This window comes from Oryctolagus cuniculus, chromosome 9 (genome assembly GCF_051225735.1).
Source record: "Oryctolagus cuniculus isolate XC-2025 breed Fujian yellow rabbit chromosome 9, ASM5122573v1, whole genome shotgun sequence".
NCBI classification, from domain to species: domain Eukaryota; kingdom Metazoa; phylum Chordata; class Mammalia; order Lagomorpha; family Leporidae; genus Oryctolagus; species Oryctolagus cuniculus.
Genome location: NC_142875.1, coordinates 9,949,514 through 9,968,021, shown reverse-complemented (window position 1 = coordinate 9,968,021; position 18,508 = coordinate 9,949,514). Strand labels below are relative to the sequence as shown.

At 37.4% G+C, this 18,508-nt stretch overlaps 1 protein-coding gene across 1 annotated transcript in view; it reads right to left on the bottom strand.

Moving 5' to 3' along the window:
• Positions 1 to 18,508, bottom strand: part of LRTM3 (leucine rich repeat transmembrane protein 3) — a 39,806-nt gene that overhangs the window by 10,580 nt on the left and 10,718 nt on the right. The window contains exon 4 of the mRNA XM_089304846.1: positions 75 to 17,698. Within this exon, the coding sequence (XP_089160972.1) occupies positions 75 to 17,698 (17,624 nt within the window). The remainder of the gene's footprint in view (positions 1 to 74; positions 17,699 to 18,508) is intronic.

Sequence of the window (18,508 nt, the reverse complement as noted above, 5' to 3'; positions counted from 1 at the left end):
TGGAGCTGCTTTACCTTGCTGTCTCACTTCTGGAGCTGCTTTTCCTTGCTGTCTCATTTCTGGAGCTGCTTTACCTTGTTCTCTTGTTTCTGGAGCTGCTTTCCCTGGTTTTCTGGTTTCTGGAACTGCTTTTCCTTGCTCTCTGGTTTCTGGAGATGTTTTCCCTTGCTCTCTGGTTTTTGGACCTTCTTTCTCTTGTTCTCCTGTTTCTGGAGCTGCTTTTCCTTGATCTTTGGTTTTTGAACCCTCTATCTCTTGCTCTCTTGTTTCTAGAGCTGATTTCACTTGCTTTCTGGTGTCTGGAGCTGCTTTCTCTTGTTCCCTTGTTTCTGGAGCTGCTTTTCTTTTTTTCCTGCTTTCTGGAGCTATCCTTCCTTGCTCTTTGGTTTCTGAACCTGCTTTCCCTTGGTCTCTAGTTTCTGGACTTTCTTTCACTTGCTCTCTGGTTTCCAGAGCTGCCTTCTCTTGCTCCATAGTTTCTAGAGCTTCCTTTTCTTGCTCACTGGTTTCCAGAGCTGCTTTCCTTTGTTTTCTGGTTTCTGGATCTTCTTTCCTTTGGTCTCTGGTTTCTGGACCTTCTTTCTCTTGCTCTCTGGTTTCTCGAGCTGCTTTCTCATGTTCTCTAGTTTCTAGATCTTCTATCTCTTGCTCTCTTGTTTCTGGAGCTGCTTTTCCTTGCTGTCTCATTTCTGGAGCTGCTTTACCTTGTTCTCTTGTTTCTGGAGCTGCTTTCCTTTGGTCTCTGGTTTCTGGACCTTCTTTCTCTTGCTCTCTGGTTTCTGGGGCAGCTTTCTCTTGCTCTGTAGTTTCTGGAGCTTCCTTTTCTTGCTCACTGGTTTCCAGAGCTGCTTTCCTTTGTTTTCTGATTTCTGGATCTTCTTTCCCTTGGTTTCTGATTTCTGGAGCTGCTTTCTCTTGCTCTCTGGTTTCTGGAGCTGCTTTCCCTTGCTGTCTACCTCCTGGACCCATGCTCACCTGCTCTCTGGTTTCTGGATCCATTTTCCTTTGCTCATTACCTTTTCTACCTACTTTCAATTGCTCTTTGCCTTCCTGATCCCATTTCCCCTGCTCTTTACCTTCTAGATTCATTTTTCTTTGTTCTTTGTCTTCCCAATCTACTTTTCCTTGCTCTGCAGGATAAGATGATTGGTCCCATGAAAGTTCTTTCTTTCCTTTCAAGTCTTTAAATTTTGAATGCATGTCTGTCTTGGCTAATATTTCTACTTTATCTTCTTTCTGTGGCATCAGTTTTTTTACATTTTGTACTTTACTTGTAATACCTTCATGAGACTCTTTATTTGCTTTTATTGCGATGTCTGATGACTTCTGTAATAATTCTGGAGAAGTGTATATTATTATGTCGCTTACACAGTCTGCCTTTTCAATCCTTGTACCCAATTTTAAATGAGGAGAAGGAATGGGAGTGCTGGTATTGATCAGAACCACTTTGGATTCACCTTTAATTTTTTCTATCTTTTTCTCTTTGATGTCCAATTTAATTTCCTGTGTAACTGATGATTTCCTTTTCTTCAAAGGCATGACTTTTTCCACTTTTTTTCTCTCCTCTTCTTTCTGTATTAAATGTCCTATAGTGTTTTTTACACTGTTTGAGATATGAACAGAAATAGACTCTTGCGGTGCCATTTTTCCTACATATGATGACTCCTGGAGCTTCAGTTGTAGAAAAGAGAATCTTGTTTTTATTTGCATGGCTTCCTCTCCTTTTATTCTTGTGTCCACTTCAGAGTGTGGTAGAAAAGAGATGGCAGCAGATTTGCTGTGAATCTCAACTTGCTTATTTTCATCTTCCTGCATCTTTTTCTCACTTTCTTCAATGTTCAACTGTAATTCCTGGGACACTACAGGTTGCTCTGTTGTAAAAGCTATTCTTCCAGAATGCATTATTTCTTCCAAAGCTATTTCCATCCTGTCTTTCTGTGACATAGGATTTTCTTTTTTTATACTGCTTAAAATATTATCAATTGGATTCTCATATGTTCCTGTTGCCTCCATTAATTCCTGGAGTGTTAATGATGGAAGACAGAATCTCATTATCCCTCGTGTGTATACTTCTCTTATTCTGTGGTCCCATGCCAGGCAAGCTGAAGAAGGAATGACATTCTGGGGTTTACTCTGAACTGTCTTTAGATTACTTTTGTCTCCCTCTATCATTTTTTCTTTTTTTATATAGGTCCACTGTGGTTTTTTTCCATGCAGTGGTTGTTTAAAAGGTGACTTCTTTCCTTGTAAAGTGATACATATGAGGCCCATTATGTCTTTCACATTGACTATATTTTCTCTACTTGTCTTCTTTTTCTGTGGCAAACATTTTGATTCTATTACACTGTTTGAACTACCTCTACTAGTTGACTCTGTAAACAGTATTTTTCTGACATCTGATACCGACTGGAGTTTTGGTGGTGGAAGGCACTTGCTTAGTATTTCTGATTCACTTTTTCCTACTTCTGTTCTTGAATTCAAATTAGGATGGGATAGAGATAGTAAGGAAGTGTTTGAGCTTGTTATGTGCTTAACTGGTTTGCCTTTATCTTTTTGTACCTTACTCTCTGATTTTGTGATGCCCAAAATTGAAGGTACTTCCTTTCCATCAAGTACATTTGACAGTGATGATTTCTTTGCCTTCAAAATAATGTTAGAGCCTTTTGCTGTTTGCATCCTATCCTTCTCTTCCTGAGATATACTCTGTGTTTTTACATTATTTAAGATAACACCATCAATTGTCTCTTTATCTAATTTAGGAAGAGGTAAAGAAGGAATAGGCTCATATATTTTTGCCACAGCCAGATCTGGTTCACTCTTTCTATGTTTCATAGTTATGATATCCTCTTTCATGTTCCACTGCAGGTCTAGTCTCTGGGTTGAGGTACCACAGTCAGTAGTATTGAGTATATGTGAAACTATTGATCTCCTCAATCTCAGAGCTCTTCTATGGGCACATATTATATCTTTCATAAATCCTTGTTTTAAGCTGTCCTTCTGTTCTTTATATGCATTCAAAATAGGCATACATATAGAAAGAGAATGTAAAAATATTCCAGGTAGACATACTTCTTTGTGCACCTTTTTATTTGCCTTATGTGATTCTACTTTCTTACTACTAATTCTTAGCTTGGGTGAGCTTCCATTTGACACTGAATCAGTTATCTGTGCCACATTTGATGATTTCTTTCCTTCTGAAAATAAAAGATTCATATGGTTTATAGTTCTATTGCACAATTCTAAAGGTAGCATTATATTTTGTTTTTTCATTTCCCTTTGAGGAACTGAGGGCACAATCAATTCCTTTTTCCTGTCTGTTACATTACTGACTTCTGATAATGCTTCCTCTCTCTGAGGCAACAAATGTGGCAGGAGGCAGGGATAATCTTGTAGGTAGGATTTATGCTCCAGAAAGCTCTCACAGGAAATTGATTTGTACATCTGCTTTTGCCCTGTGCTGGGCAAGTCCTGCCTTTTCTTACTTTTTTTATTATATCCAACTGTGACATCCATTTGCGTTAATTCTTCTGTAGTTTGAGAAGTTGAGTGGTCACTATGAATCACATCTGTTATTACTTGTTGTGATGAAGTATTAATTTGAAGTAGGTCTGTTCTGGAGTGAGATACAAGTTCTGTAAGAGTGTCACATGCAGTTTTTTCTTGCAGTTCTCCCTTTCTTATAATAAAAAGGTCAATTCCTTCCATATTTGAAGTATAGTACCTTAGACTATCTTCTGCCTTCTCTGCTTCCTTTACCCATGGCAACTTAATCTGAAATACATCCACTGGAGAGTGAGAGATAGATGGTGGAAAAGCCTTATGTGTACTTTCCTGTTGGTGTTCTTTTCTTCTAATATGCAAATTAATTCCTTCTGAACTTGAAGGTTGGTCCATTGGAATACTAACTTCATTTGGTACTTTCTCTACCTTTGGGCTCAATCCTTTTGACCTCGTTCTTTCTTTTGCTAAGACTTCTTTCTTTGATTGTTCAGTGTGAAGTTGATGCAATATGCAAGAGGAAATGGATTCCAAAATATTCTGGTTAAAAATGTTTTGCTGCTTCACTGTCAAGGTTCTTGGAAAGTTTGCCTTGTGTTTATTTAACTTTAATGGACTATCACTTAACTTTAATTGCTCTTTTTCCCATGGATTTCCGTTGCTGCCATTTTCTTTGCTTGGTATAGTCACTGCCTGTTTTAAATGAAGGTCGCTAATAGGGCAAGATACAGAATCCAAAGAACTTTCAGCAACATTACCTTGTTTCATCTGTTCTGCCCACATTTTGTGCTGAACCTCTACATCTGGACAAATAAGTTCTTGTCCTTTGAAACCTAGTAAGATATTAGTTTCCTCTAATCCTCTGCCTGATAGATGGGAAATATTTTTCCTATTAACACACACGTCTCTTTCCTTAGCTACCTTTCCTGTGTTTTCCAAATGAAGGGGTTCTGTAACAGAGTAGTCAACTGGCTCCAGATTTGTCTTGGAATGCCTTGGTTTCCACAATCCTTGCTCCTTGCCAATCTTCTGTTGAGAAATAACCAACTTTGCAAGAATTACATTCTCTCTTTTTGAACTTAACAAAATATTCGTTTTGTTTGATCTTTTTCTCCTCCGTGGAATTGAAACTGAACCTTTGGTGGCAATGTCTACATTTCCCTCCTTTACACTTTGTGCATCGAAGAATTCAAATTCCATATCTGGTCTAATTCTTGGAGTGTCAAACTTACTGTAATTGATTTCTCTCTTCTGTGAAAATAGAACAGGACGTGGTTTTCTTTCCAAGTCTTCATCAAAGTCGACATGGCCAGGCTCCGGTACATGTTGGCTAATCACTAACTGATCTTCATATTGAGGGAGAATATCCAGTAACACAATTTGTTTTCCTTTTTGCTGGCTAATAGCCTTGCATGGTGTTTTAATAGTGCTTAACATAGCACTCTTATCAATGAGCTGCAAAGTTGGCCTTTTAGTTTTGCTTAGTGGTTTCTTTAGCCTTAGATGGGGAGCAATGTATGTCATCTTTCTTGGTTTGTCTTTTCCCCTTTTGACTTTTATATTCTCTTTACTTTGAGATATAATATAACGAGGATCATAATTAGCTTCCTGAACTAAATCTGTTATGGTTTTACCTTGCTGGTACTCCTGTTTCCTAATGTTACATTTCAATACCTTCTTATTGCTTCGGATTCCATACTCTGTAACATTAAGCAGCTGGAAAACAGGTGCTTTCTTTGCCTTCATTTTTATTCTTTGGGGACACAGGGTGCTTTTCATGAAAGCTGTTCTTCCTTTATCTTTGTGTTTTATAACTTCAGTAGAAATAAGCTCATCTGTATGAACAGAATCTAGGATAAACCCTGGACCATACAGCTTTTGCTGCCTCCATTGTATGGCTGTACTCCCATCCATTTCCTTTCTCTTTCTTTGCTTGAGTATGTTAACATTCTTTTTAGTGTTAATAAATTGTAGTCCAGCTGGTGAATACTTTGGAACTAAATTGGGACTCACTGTTGTTTTCATACCTGCTTCTATTTCGTGTTTTTTATCCTTTCTCTTTTTTTTCCTCCTATTCTCTTGTTCTTTTATAAGCAAAAGTATTCTTTCAATATTTCTTGTACTGTGATCCACATTTGAAATACTTGCTTCGTTTGAGATTTTCTTTACCTGTTGAGATGAACTCTTTAAAATTATGGCTTTTTTGTTAACTTCTTCCTTTGGCTTTTCAGCATGAAATTGATCCAGTATGCAAGTTGAAATGGATTCCAGGAGAGTTTCTTTGAAAGGCTTCTGCTGTTGTGCCATTAGCCCTGGAATAAGCAATTGTTCTTTTGCACCTGGTGGGCTATTAGTTACCTTCAATCCTCTTTTCTTCTGTGGTTTTGATAGCTTTAAATCTTGTTTTGCCGTCAATTCTTCTGTCTTTTTCAAATGAAGAGGTTCCTTCCTGAGTTCCAGATTGGTCTCAGCAATCAATTTGAATTTGCGCGTTGTCTCTTGCACTGGGAAATATTTCTGCTGTTGTGCCTCTTGCCCTTCAATGTAGACTTTTGGTCCTCTCATACTTCTTGAGATACCAAGCCCAGGGTGATCAGTTCCTCCTCTCTGTGAAGGTGGCTCAGAACATACCTTTCTTTGCAAATCTTCCAATTTGGCATGATGTTCCTTCATAGGCTGAGACTTAATCTGTACTGGTTGGATAAATTGTTGGGGTATGTCTACTAAAATGCTTTGGTGGTTTTGCTCTTCTTCGCTAATATTTTGTTCCAGTTTTTTAATGATGGTGGGAGTATCAGTATATCCTGGAAATGACACTTGTCTTTCATTTGATGTCTCCAGCTTTGGCTGTGGAAGAAAGCATACCCTCTCCTTTAGCTTGTCTCTCTTCTGTTTTATGTCTGTAAGCTTTTTAATGTGAATTGTAAGGCATTCAGTGTCAAAAGTAGTTTTCAGAACTATACTTCCTGCATGTTTACTTAGCTGTAATGTCCTCTGCTGCTGTGTGTTACCTCTCAGTTCTGTTTTGTTGCTTCTAGGACCATATACAAGCAGCTGGGAAACTGGTGTTTTCTTTCCCTTAAATTTTATCTGTTTGATATGCAGAGCACTTTTTATAACTGTTATTTTTTCCTTATTTTTATGAATTATGGTTTCAGGATACAGAGGTGTGTAGGCGTACGGCCTCCAGAGAGCTCCTAAAACACAAGGCTGCAGCTGTTTCTTTTGCAGGGCGAGAATCGTGGGATTCACTATTGTTTTCCAGTTTGTAGTTTTAAATTCTTTCTCCTGCTTTTCAATTTGATGTGCACTACAGATAAAAGCAGACTCTGGACTTAAATTCTCTACAGCTTTCATCTTTGCTTCTTGATCTATTATGTCAATTTTTGTTTCCTGAGAAATGGTGTTCACAGGGCATACCGTACTGATGGAAGTTGCTTCTGATTTGCAAGGACCAAGTTCTTTCATTTGGTCTACTCCAAACTCAAATGGTTGGATACACTGTGGAGCTGTTCTCAACAAAACTTCTTGATCATACTCTACTTTTTCCCTATCTTTTGCTTTATTCGGGACATTTAGCTTTTCACATGATTGTTCACATATATCCCAGGTTCTAGGTGATTCCTTTACTTTTATGTGTAGAATAGACATAGAAGGATGCATAAATTTTAGCTGTGAATTTAATATCACTTTATCTCTCTCTACTCCTGTCTTCTGAGCTTTAAAGTGCTGTGTCTCTTCCTTATTAATACTTATAGAAGCTTGATCTAAAGTATTAAGTGATAACTTCAAAGACAGACCTCCGGGATTTGATATACCAGTTATTTTTAGGCTATCATTTTGTTGCCTAATTTCTTCTGAAGTAGGCAAATGCCTGACAGCAGAGTCTAGGGGAATTTCTGTCAAATGGTATGGAGCTTGTTCTTTTAAAACAGAATGGCAAATTTTCTTATATATGTTCAATACAGTAACACCTGTTGGCTCATGCAGTTGTGCACAGATATTTGATTTCTCCATCTCTGGAAGTCCAACTTTCAGACTTGCTTGTATATTTTTGTTTTTTTCTATTTGTATATAATTTTTTGGATTAACTTTGTAAATTTGACTTCTTGGGAAGAAAGATTCTCCTAAAGGTACATCTTCTGATTTGCTAAGGTCAGATTCATTCATGAGATATGTGTTTACAGTGAAGTTTTTTGTATGGACTGGACTAGTTTCCATTGGACGTTCTTGCTTCTGTCTCTCACTTTCTCCATCATGTGGCTTCGTTTCCTTTAAAAAGTTGGAAATACCACTCTTGACAATGGAATTGGAATATCTTGTTATCCCTTCAACCGGTGACTCGACTTGTGTTAGTTGCGCATTACTAAACTTTGATATTTGCATGTCTGTCTCTGTTTTGAATTTGTTTTGCTTTTTCATTTCAGAGGTTTGTGGTGTGAAGTAAATGGTATTTGGAAATGTATCAGTCACATTTTTACCTTGCCAAATGGCTTTCATTTTGGTTCTTAAATTGGATACAAATACTTTTCTATGTTTTGTGGTAAAGTGTCTAATGCTTTTAAGTATATGTAAGCTTGGTGGTTTCTTCTTCATAGTTAAACATTCGTAATTCAATATGATTTCCTTTTCTGATAATTGTACTGTGTTTATCTGGCTTTTAGAATCAGGCATGAAGAAATCTAAAGACTCTAAGAAAGCTGTAACTAAGTTTTCTTGCAACTCCATCTTTTTCTCTTTAATAAGATCACACAGAATTTTTTGAAGTGCTCTGTTAGATACAGTGCCCTTTGCTATTGTATCAAATAAGAATTTATCCATCATTAATTTGGGAGATGTACTCTTAGCACCCTCAGGGGCACTGAATAAGGCCTCTTCTCCCACCTGTACATAACACTGTGGCTCTCTCATCTTGTACTTAATGTTCTGTTGGTTTTTCTTTCTATGGCCTCTATACTTTCTGATACTAAAAAACTGTGAAATTGGTGGCTGCTTTGCCTTCAAAATCATGTGCTTGGGACTCATTATACTTTTCTTGCCGAATGGGAAGCTCAGGCTTTTAGATTCAGATGACATGAGTCTGGAAAAATCTAGAGGTTTGAGAGTTGTTCTTAGTAAATCCTTTTGCTTCCATGTCTTTTTCTCAAAAATGGTGTTGTCCCATTTCCTTCTGGGATTTTCTTTCCAGGGAGTATTGCATTGCATTGACCCAGTTTCTGAGTTCTTGGCTTTTAGAAATGGAATCTTTGGCCCTATCATACTTTTTATTTCTTCTTGCATACGAGGACTCTTTCTCACTGGTTCAACTTGAAGAAACTTCTTCAAGTGTCTACAAAAAGTCTCCAAAATAGCATTTCTTAGTTGTGTTTCTTCCATCGTATAAGACAAATTATCAGTCCCTCTGACTTCAGAACTCTTCAGCTCAGATTCTGATTTGTGAGGGCCAGGATCTTTCATTTGATGTGCATGGAAATTGAAGTGCTGGCTATAGAATGGAACTGAATCTGATATCGTGTGGATATTTTTTTCTTCTTCATGTTGTATGTGCATTTCTGTTGTATTGCTAGATCTGCTTTGCATATCAGTCAAACTGGCCTTCTGCATTTTCTCATCATATGGTGATTTCTCTGTCTGTGGATGCATATAATTATATATTTGTATTCTAAGTTTGTTCATTTCTGCTTTTGATCTGCTATGTGTTTCTTGATCTTTTATGATAACAGTTGAAACAGGTGTGGGAGACAAAAATGGGTTGACTACACATTTATTTTGTTGCATGTCTTTTATCGCAGATTTTAAATTGTCCTCCTGTTCGCCCCTTTGTTGAAAATTACTATGCTCAGTAATATTAAGCATTTGTAAACAAAGAGGCTTCTTTGCTTTTGTAGTTAAACCTTTCGGATCCATATCTTTACTTTCTGGAAATTTTAACACCATTTTCTGCCTTTTGGAATCTGATAAAGCTGATATCATCTCTACTGTTAGCAAATTTCTTTGTGACTCCTCATGTTTCTTGGTGATATCACTACCTGGATCTCCAAACACTGAGCTCCTGGACTTCATAGGTGGGATATTTAGACCAACGGTGCATTTGATCACTTGTTGTGTATTTAGGTTTTCCTCTATTCCCTTAAGTTGTAGGGAAACTCCGCTGTGAACATCCAGCTTCCTTGTGAGGCTCGCGTCAGATGCAGGGCTATATTCCTTTTCATCAGTTAAAAGATTGTCAAACATTCTTCTCTCTGATTTTGGACATGGAATCTTTTCATCCATTTTATGTGGTATGTCTTTTTGCAGCAGGATGTGCTTCTTCAGATTTTCAACTTGAAATGCAGTTTTTAGAGGAGAACAAATTGACTCTGGTAAGTTTCCTGAACCCAGTGTTTGTGGCTGGACATCCTGCTTTGGAATAAGCACACCTTGAGAATTTCTACCTCCTCTCTTGTCGGGAAATTGCAGATCTGCTTTAAGTGAAACTTCTTTGCCTTCTTTTTCCTCTTCATTTTGTGATCTTCCTTCAAATGTGCTGCTTGAGATATTATATTTATTAGAATGATAGGTATACATTTTTTTCCTTTCATTTTGCTTTCGTTGTATAATACTGCTTGTTTTTCTCAAGGGACTTTTCACTGCTTTTGCTTTTTCATGCATTTTGACACCAGGTGAAACAGGTACAGGTGAAAAATTATTCATTAATATATTTGACATATCTTGGGATGTATCTTTGTGCATATTTTCCAAGATGAATTTTTGTTTCTTTCTGTGGTGAAGGGCACCATACCTAGAGACATTAATTGTCTTAAAAATTGATGACATCTGTTCTTTTTCAGTTATAGACTTAGGGACTTGTGCTGCATTTGTTTGCACTTTAAATTCACATGAGGCAGGCACAGAGAAATCAAAAGATGCTAGAATTCTCGCCTGTAAATCCTTTTGTAACCTTATCATTCCTGCTGGAACTGAACTGGTAAGTTCTTTTTGAGAGCTTCTTTCAGATGGACTGTAACTCTGTGCTGTAACTGTTAAAAATCTACTAACTGGTTTCCTTAGCTTTAGAGATGAAATATTTGCATTCTCTGTATCTGTTAAATCATTTTGTGTTTCTGTTCTTTTGGGTAGCTTCTCAAGTGGAATTGAATTCAAAATAGAATTTAACATGCTCTGTGTGGCAACTGTGTGTTGCTGCAGCACCTGAGTAAGTGCTTCTGACATTTTTTCACTTGCTGAATTCTTCAGTTTTAGATCTGATTTCACAAAGTTAGGCCCCTTCACTATATGAGCATTGAAATTGAAGTGTTCATAAATCAGTGGGACTGGTTCTCCACCTTGGCCTTTGACCTTTGAGGTTCTGCTCTTATCACTGAGATCTACACACCAGGCTCCTTGTCTATGTGTTGATTGCTCCCGCTCTCCCACTTTGAGACTAACTCTCATTTTCCATGGCATTTCTCTCTCCTTTATTCTGTTGGGCACTTTCATGTCAAGGGACAAAGGGTTGAGAGAAATAGTATTTAAGAAGGTATCTGCCACAGGTTTGCCTTGTTTCGTCATGGTTTTCGAATGGCATTCTGATTGCCTTCTATGGCTTGGGGTACCATGTCCTGTGATACTAAATGTCTGAGAGATTGGCGGTTTCTTTGCCTTCAGAGTTACACATTTGATATTTATTTTATGTTTCTTGTCCACATGTTTTAAATTGTTTCTCTCTCTTTTAGATGCAGGTAAAACAAGCATGGAGAAATCCAAAGACTCCTGCATTGTGCTCGGTAATTTTTGTGCCAATTTTTTCTTCTTATCTGCGATAAGATTGTCCAGTACCACCATACGAAATCCACCAGAAAGGACTCCAGAGTATAAAAACTCAACAAACTGAGATTTAAGGGTTTTTGGAGGTAGATTTTTTAGATAACCACACCGTGGAACATTAAAAATATGTGAAATTGGTGCTTTCCTTGATTTCATAGGTACACATTTGAGACTCATTTCACTTCTTAAGGCTCTACATGTGAATGTCTTCCTCTGTCTGTTGGATTCAGTTAGATCAGGTGAGGAGGCAGTCAAAGATGCCAGAGCTGTTGTTTGTAGATCTTTTTCAAGCTCCGCCTTTCCCTCTTCATCCCAGCTGCACAGTTCCCCTATAAGGTTCCTATCAGTTGGGATACCATGTTTTCTTGTACCAATTGAAACTTCACCAGTTAGTGATTTTTCTGGTTGTAGAAGAGGAAGTGTTGGACCTGGTGTACAAATCATGCCATCTTGTGGCTGGAGGTTTTTCTTAAGTTCCTCTCCTTGTATTGCATTTGTATACTGAATTAGCTGTGGGACATTTTGTTCTGTAACAAACAAAATTTTCCTTCTTTCTTGGTTTTTGTGCAAATCAAGATCCTTCCTATGATCTGAACAGAACACAAAATGTTGGCTATACTGTGGAATTACCTCTAATAAAGCCTGCTGTTCATATTCTTCCTCTTCATCTTTAAGATTGGGTTCTTTGATGCCATCTGAAGTAATGCTAATTTCATGTAGTGATATTTCTTGCTTTACTTGTGTATCTTTTTCTGTTTCTATCTTGCTAGTCATATTAATATCAGGTGTAACAGTCATGAAAGAGTACATTTTATCTGCCACTTCTTTTCCTCGATGAACTTCTTTTATTTTATTTGTCAAGTTATATCCCAATTCTTTTCTATGACTTGGACTAGTACCACCCTTGAGATGGAGCATGTGTGAAATTGGTGGTTTCTTTGCCTTTATAATTCCACATCTGTGATTTACTAACATTTTCATGTCTGAAAATTGTTTGAAGTTTCTCTTTTTTCCAGATGTAGATAAATCAGGAATGTCCAAATCAAAAGTCACGGCCTTTTTCTTTATACTGCCATCAGCCCGTTTCTTGTGATGGCTTGCATCAGATAGGATACCATTTTCTCTTCCACAAAATACATAAGCCTTTTTTTCCCCAGACTTTGAATGTGAAAATGTGATATATTTCTCAGGCTTTTCAAGTTGAAACTTATCCAAGATAGGACACAAACTAGAACTTGGAGTAGTCTGTGGAAAATATGTTTGTGGATGTATCTGAATATTTATACTTCCTGGTTGGTACAGTTCCTCACCTGACTTGACTAGTTCATTATCTTTCTGAGCCTTTTGATGGGCATTGAATACAAAGTCTTGTCTGTTCTTCAGAGTCTGTGGAACTTCAGGTCCACCTTTTCTTTCCTTTTTCACACTCTTAGAGAAACTACACACATCAATAGCATTTGGGTAATATATTTTTCTTCCATTTTGTGATTTATCCTGCATTAGATGCATACGACCAATTCTTGCTTTTCTCTGTGTATCTATATCCACATTTAAACTTCTCTTCATTTTGATCTTGGGAAGGTTAGGCATGATAGAGTGAATGATGTCTAAACATGCACCTGTTACCTTTTTCTTCTGCTGTGAATCTTTCATTTTCATTTGAATTTCATTGCTTTGCTGTTCCTTGCTATTCCTGCCATTAGTCACACGTAAAATTAATGGCTTTATTTCCCTCATGGTTCTATGATATAGACTCACTGGTTCTTTCTTCCTTACTAATCTTAATGCTTTTTTGTGTCTTTCAGATTTAGACACAGAGGGTGTCATAATGGAATCAGAAGACTGCTGGATTGTCATTTGTACATCTGGCTTCTCTGATTTATTCCCCGTAGAGTAAGAATCTAGTTCCCTTTTAGGGGTTCCATCAGGTGATAAACCACCCTCTGTCATGTTCAAAATTTCATTTAGTGGTGAGTTTCCTGATTGGGGAGGTGGCGTCTCAGCACTCTTAGTAACCATCATGTCACTTGCTGTTTGGTTTGCTGTCTGTAGTTCTTCAGATTCTGTAGGATCCATTTTGAGGCTAGCCTCCATGGCACTTTCTGTAAAACCCATTTGGTGCTGTATGCTTTGCTTACGTATAGGCAGTTCCTGTGTTAAATGGTCCAGTGACATATCTGTTTTGTTAAGGTGGATCTCCTTCATTTGACATGCATCAGACCACACGTGTTGGCTGTGCTGTAGAGCTGCTTCTCTTATAGGCTTTTGTTCTTTTTCTTCTTTATCTTGTAATTTTTCTTCCAGGTCATAGAATGCACTACTCTTAGCAAAGAAATCAACATAATTTTTCTTTGCTGGTTTGTATGGCTTTAACTGAGTATGACAGAAAATGGTCTGCAACTGGCTGTGAATGGGAGAGCAAAGGGTATTTAGACAGTCGGGGACCAATCTTTCAGTTTGGTTGATCTTTTTAACCACGGTCTTAAAGTTCGAGTCTGATTTCTTTTTTCTGTGGCCTGTGATATTAGATACTTGTGAGTTTGATGGCTTCAATACCTTCATATTTATACATTTGGGGCTCAATAAAGTTTCCATGCTTGCAAATCTTACTCTGTTTTTCTTTCCTTTAGAATAAGACAAAACAGGTGTGGAGCAATTACAAGTCTCAAGGGGAGCTGCTGGTAAATCCTTTGGTAACCCTGCTTTTTCTTCAGCATAACAGGAACCCGTTTCACTTGTATCACTTCTATTACTTGGAACACCACTTTCTTCTATTTGGCTTAAAGGGTCTCCACTTAGTGGTTTTCCTGGTATTGGAGGAGGCATCTCTGAATCTGCAGTGCTTCTGAAGTCTGTCTGTGTTGTTAGGCTTTTCTTTATACTCTCAACATGAGATAGATCTATTAGAGGGGAGTCAACAGATTCCACAATGGCTTCTGTTGATGGGATTGGTTGATGCATTTCTTTCTCTGTTTTAATCTCCTTTTCTGCAATTGCATCAAATCTGAGGTTCTGAGTTTCTTTGTCCCTTTTCACCTCATCTTGCAATTTAGTGTCTAGTGTATTTGGAGATTCATTGTCCTTACTAGTGGACTCCGGATACTTTTCTTCCTCTTCAAGTTGAGGTGTCTCTTGAATTGGTCTGATATGACTGGAATTCTCTGCATTTAATCCACTACATCTTCTAGCTTCAGGCAAAACAGATGTGTGAGGGTAAATAGCTTTCACCTCATCTTGCAATTTAGCGTCTAGTGTATTTGGAGATTCATGGTCCTTACTAGTGGACTCCGGATACTTTTCTTCCTCTTCAAGTTGGGGTTTCTCTGGAATTGGTCTGATAAGAGTGCTATTAAAATCAGCTACAATTTTATCTTGAGGCATCTGCTTAATTGTGATTTCAGAATTGTCTCCCAAATTTTTAATATGGCTTGGAATACCCTGTCTATTGATACAAGGCTTTAGTGAGATGGCCATCTTCTTTACTTTCATACTTACATGTTTGACTTTCAGTACATTTTTTGTTCCTGATTTTTTTCTTCTTACATTGAAAGACTCCAGGGCAACTGCAGGTAAATTTCTCTTTGAGTCACCCATTTCTTCTGCATTATCACTATCTACTACATTACTGAGGTTTCTGCCAAATGGGATACCATGCTCTATTGTTTCAATTAAAAGTTCACCAATTGACAGGTTCTCAGGCATTGTAGGTGGATTCATTGAGTCTATAATACTTTCTCTACCTGGAGGTCTTTCTGTGTTTTGCTTTACCTTCTTAACTTGAAATGGATCTATCTTGGGGGGTGAACTTGTCCCCAAAATAGAAAGAGTTTGTGGTTGTACTTTTAGCTCTTTATTTTGAGTTTTTCTACTTTGTAAACTGATCTGTTCTACTCTGAATTTGATATATTTAGGGTTTTGTTTTGGATATATGCTGAAGCTGATATCTTGTGGTGTCAGCTGAGGAATGGCTTTTTCCTCCTCTTGTCCCTCTTGCTCTCTGTCATATTGTTTTGGTTTTTTAAGTACAGAGCTCTTATCAATGTATTTTTCATTCTGTACTCTCTTTTCATCTGGCAGTATTTCAAGCTTCAATGTTGAATGATTGAGCCTTATTATTACTGATGTATTTATCTTAGTTTTTAATCTGCTATGTATTTCCATATCAGGTGTTTCAGTGTGGCTGGCATTATGACATGCATCAGATGTGTTTTTACCTTGAAGAATATATTTTATGTTGCTTTTAGTGTTGCATTCCAGTTCCTCAATTTCCCTTACATTGCCACATTCTGTAATATTAAATATTAATTGTTTCTTTTCCTTCAGATTTACTTGAACTTTTAGGCCTTCAAATTGTTCTCTGTTTTCATGCTTTCTGAGTCCTGGGGAAATGGGCAAATTAGGATTGGACAACTCCAGAACAATTTCCAGAAAGTCTTTTGGGTTCTGTGTATTTTCCTTTGAAAACCGCTTCTGTATTTTTGGCAAACTAGTTAGCAATTCCTCTCCATTTGAAAGCTGAAGATGGGAATTCTCTGTACTTTGTAGGTCCTCCTGTGTTTCCATTCTTCTGTTCGATTCCATTTTGGGAGAGGAAACCAGTTTGGGCAAAGGTTCTGATAGAGCTGCTTCTGAAGGTGCCTCGTCCTTTGGAATATGCAGGTCAACTGCTTTTTTGTCCATTGGGGCATGCAATTCTGTAATACTAATTTCTTTTGTCTGTTTAATTGGGTCTTCAGGAGATTGTGTGCTATTCCTGGTTGTTTCTGTTAATAAACAAGGTACTTTTAGTTGATCAGTGTTAACCACGAAAGACTGTTCTAGCTGAGGTGACATTTTTAGCGAAACACCTTCTATTCCCATATTTTCTCGTTCACGCTGCTGTGCACTTTCAGTAATGCCTGAGAGACTTCTCTCCGCAGCAGAACCTATGTGATCAATTTCCTGTGTAGCTGGTAATTCATTCTGCTTCTGCAGAAAATGTTTGCATTTTATTAAGCCTTGCATGACTTCCATTAGTTTTTTCCTGGAATACTTTTTAATGTATGGAGGAATAAGCTTGGGAGCAGAAATAAGCTGCAAAGCTATACCTAAGAGGCCTTTCCTTTGATGCGACTCTTTCTTCAGAGAGTTATTCTTACATGCCAGTTCATTCCTGTTTTTTGAAGTGTGAAATACTGTGGTTTGAAATACCCATGAGGTTGTTTTCTTTGTTTTCAGAGATGGAATGTTAAGATTGAGTTTGCTTTTATTGTCAAGTGTTTTTCTTCTGTCTTTCTGCCCTTTCATGGTAGGTGAAAGAGGCATTGAACTATGTAGAGAATACTGGTTTAATTCTGATGAAGCCATTTGTTGCTTGTCTTTTGACTTTACATTCTTTAGTTGTGGCACATCTTCAGTAACCGAATTTGGACTTAGAGTTAGACCCAGAAATTCTGCACTTTTAAAAACAGTATCTTTCCTCTTGATAAAATATTTAATCTTGTTTGACTCTTCAAAAGAAACAGGATACTGGTTTTCACCTAAGTGTATATCAGAACCTTTGCCTATGATAAAATCTTCTTGTGTTTCCACAGTGTATTGGACTGGAATACTGTGGCCTGTATCCATATTGTGGGCCAGGAGAGAGTCTCGTGTGCTGGTGGAAAATGGTTTCTTCATCAAGTCTTGAGGCAGAGCTAAATAACTAGTAGCATTGATATCAGGCTGGTTGTTGATTGATTCTTCATTGTGAATAAACTCTTGGTCTTGACTAGGGAATTGAGTTTCATAAAAATTTTGATTCTGAATAGCATTGTGTCCTGGAGAAGAATCTTGTGCTTGGGCAAGAATAGCCATCCCAACAGAATGTTGGTTCTGAACCAAGGACTCTCTAGATCTCGAGCACAGATAAATAGCTTCACTGTCTAGTGTAGCATTGTGATGTAAAGGAATTTGATTTCTCACGGTTTCTTCCAGAAGTCTAACTTGGTCTCTAGAAAGAAATAAATGGGCAGGAGGGCATGGTGTCACATCTAGATTTTCATTCTCTATAGAGAATTTAGATGCTTTTGAAAAACTAGCATCAGAAGAAAACTCTGAATTTTTATTTTTGTTGGCTTTCATTATTGAAAATAATTTTTTTGAAGAAATTTGTATTGTTTCATATTCATTTTCTGGATGCTGTCTATTTCTTAGAAAAATTTCCTTTACTTCTGAGTGAAACAATGACAAAGATGAGCTGGTCTCACTTGAAGATGTCACATGACTTCTGCAAACGTGACTTACATGATATTTGCTTTCATTGGTGCCTGCCCGGTTTAGTTCACCTAACAATAAAACTTCATCTTCAAAGTAACCGTCATTTCTTTCAGGTGTAAGTAATGATGTAGTTGTTCTTTCTGAAAAGATGTCATCTCTAAAATATAAGAAAATTGTGCAAATGAACTGTCATATGGGATATATCTCTTACAAGGCTCTTTTTTTTATTTAAGGAAGCAACATAGTAAATGAAAACAGGTCAATATACAGTGGAAAGTAATTATCCACATTATAAAGTAATTCATTATCTAGTTCCTTTCACTTAATGTACTGATCAAAACTAACAAAGTGAAGTTAATAATTTATATATCTTAGAGAATGAGATACATCAACTTCTCTAAAAGACTATTCTTGACAGCAGTGAGTCAAAGTTGCAGAATAAAATTACACTCCTTTATAAGCAATGGAGTTTATTTCTGTTCTTTGTTTGAAAATTTTTATAAGAAAAATTCCTGGGGAAATTTAGTAGGAGTAACAGAAGAATGTCCAATAATATAAACTACAGTTTTCTGTAGATAAATTCAGATGTTCTTAACAGCTGTTTGTGGTGAGCAGAAAAGTCTACATCTTAGGGAAGTGTCTCTAAGCACAATTTTAAGTTAGAGTAATGATCATAGAAGTGAGCTTGCCAATATCCATCCGCCCACCTCCCATGATAAGCTTCAGTCTAATAACTACTCAGGTCAACAGCATCAGCACTCCTGCTGTGATACTTTTTTTTTTTTAATTTTTGAGGGTGGGGGGGAGTGGGAAGAAGGGAAAATGGGTGAAAGAGAGAAAGGGAGAGGAAGAGAAAAAGAGAGAGAGAGAGAGAGAGACTCCCAACTGCTGGATTACTCCCCCCTCCCCAAATGCCATCAAGGGGCAGGACTGGGCCAGGACAAAATTAGGAGTCAGGAACTCTGTA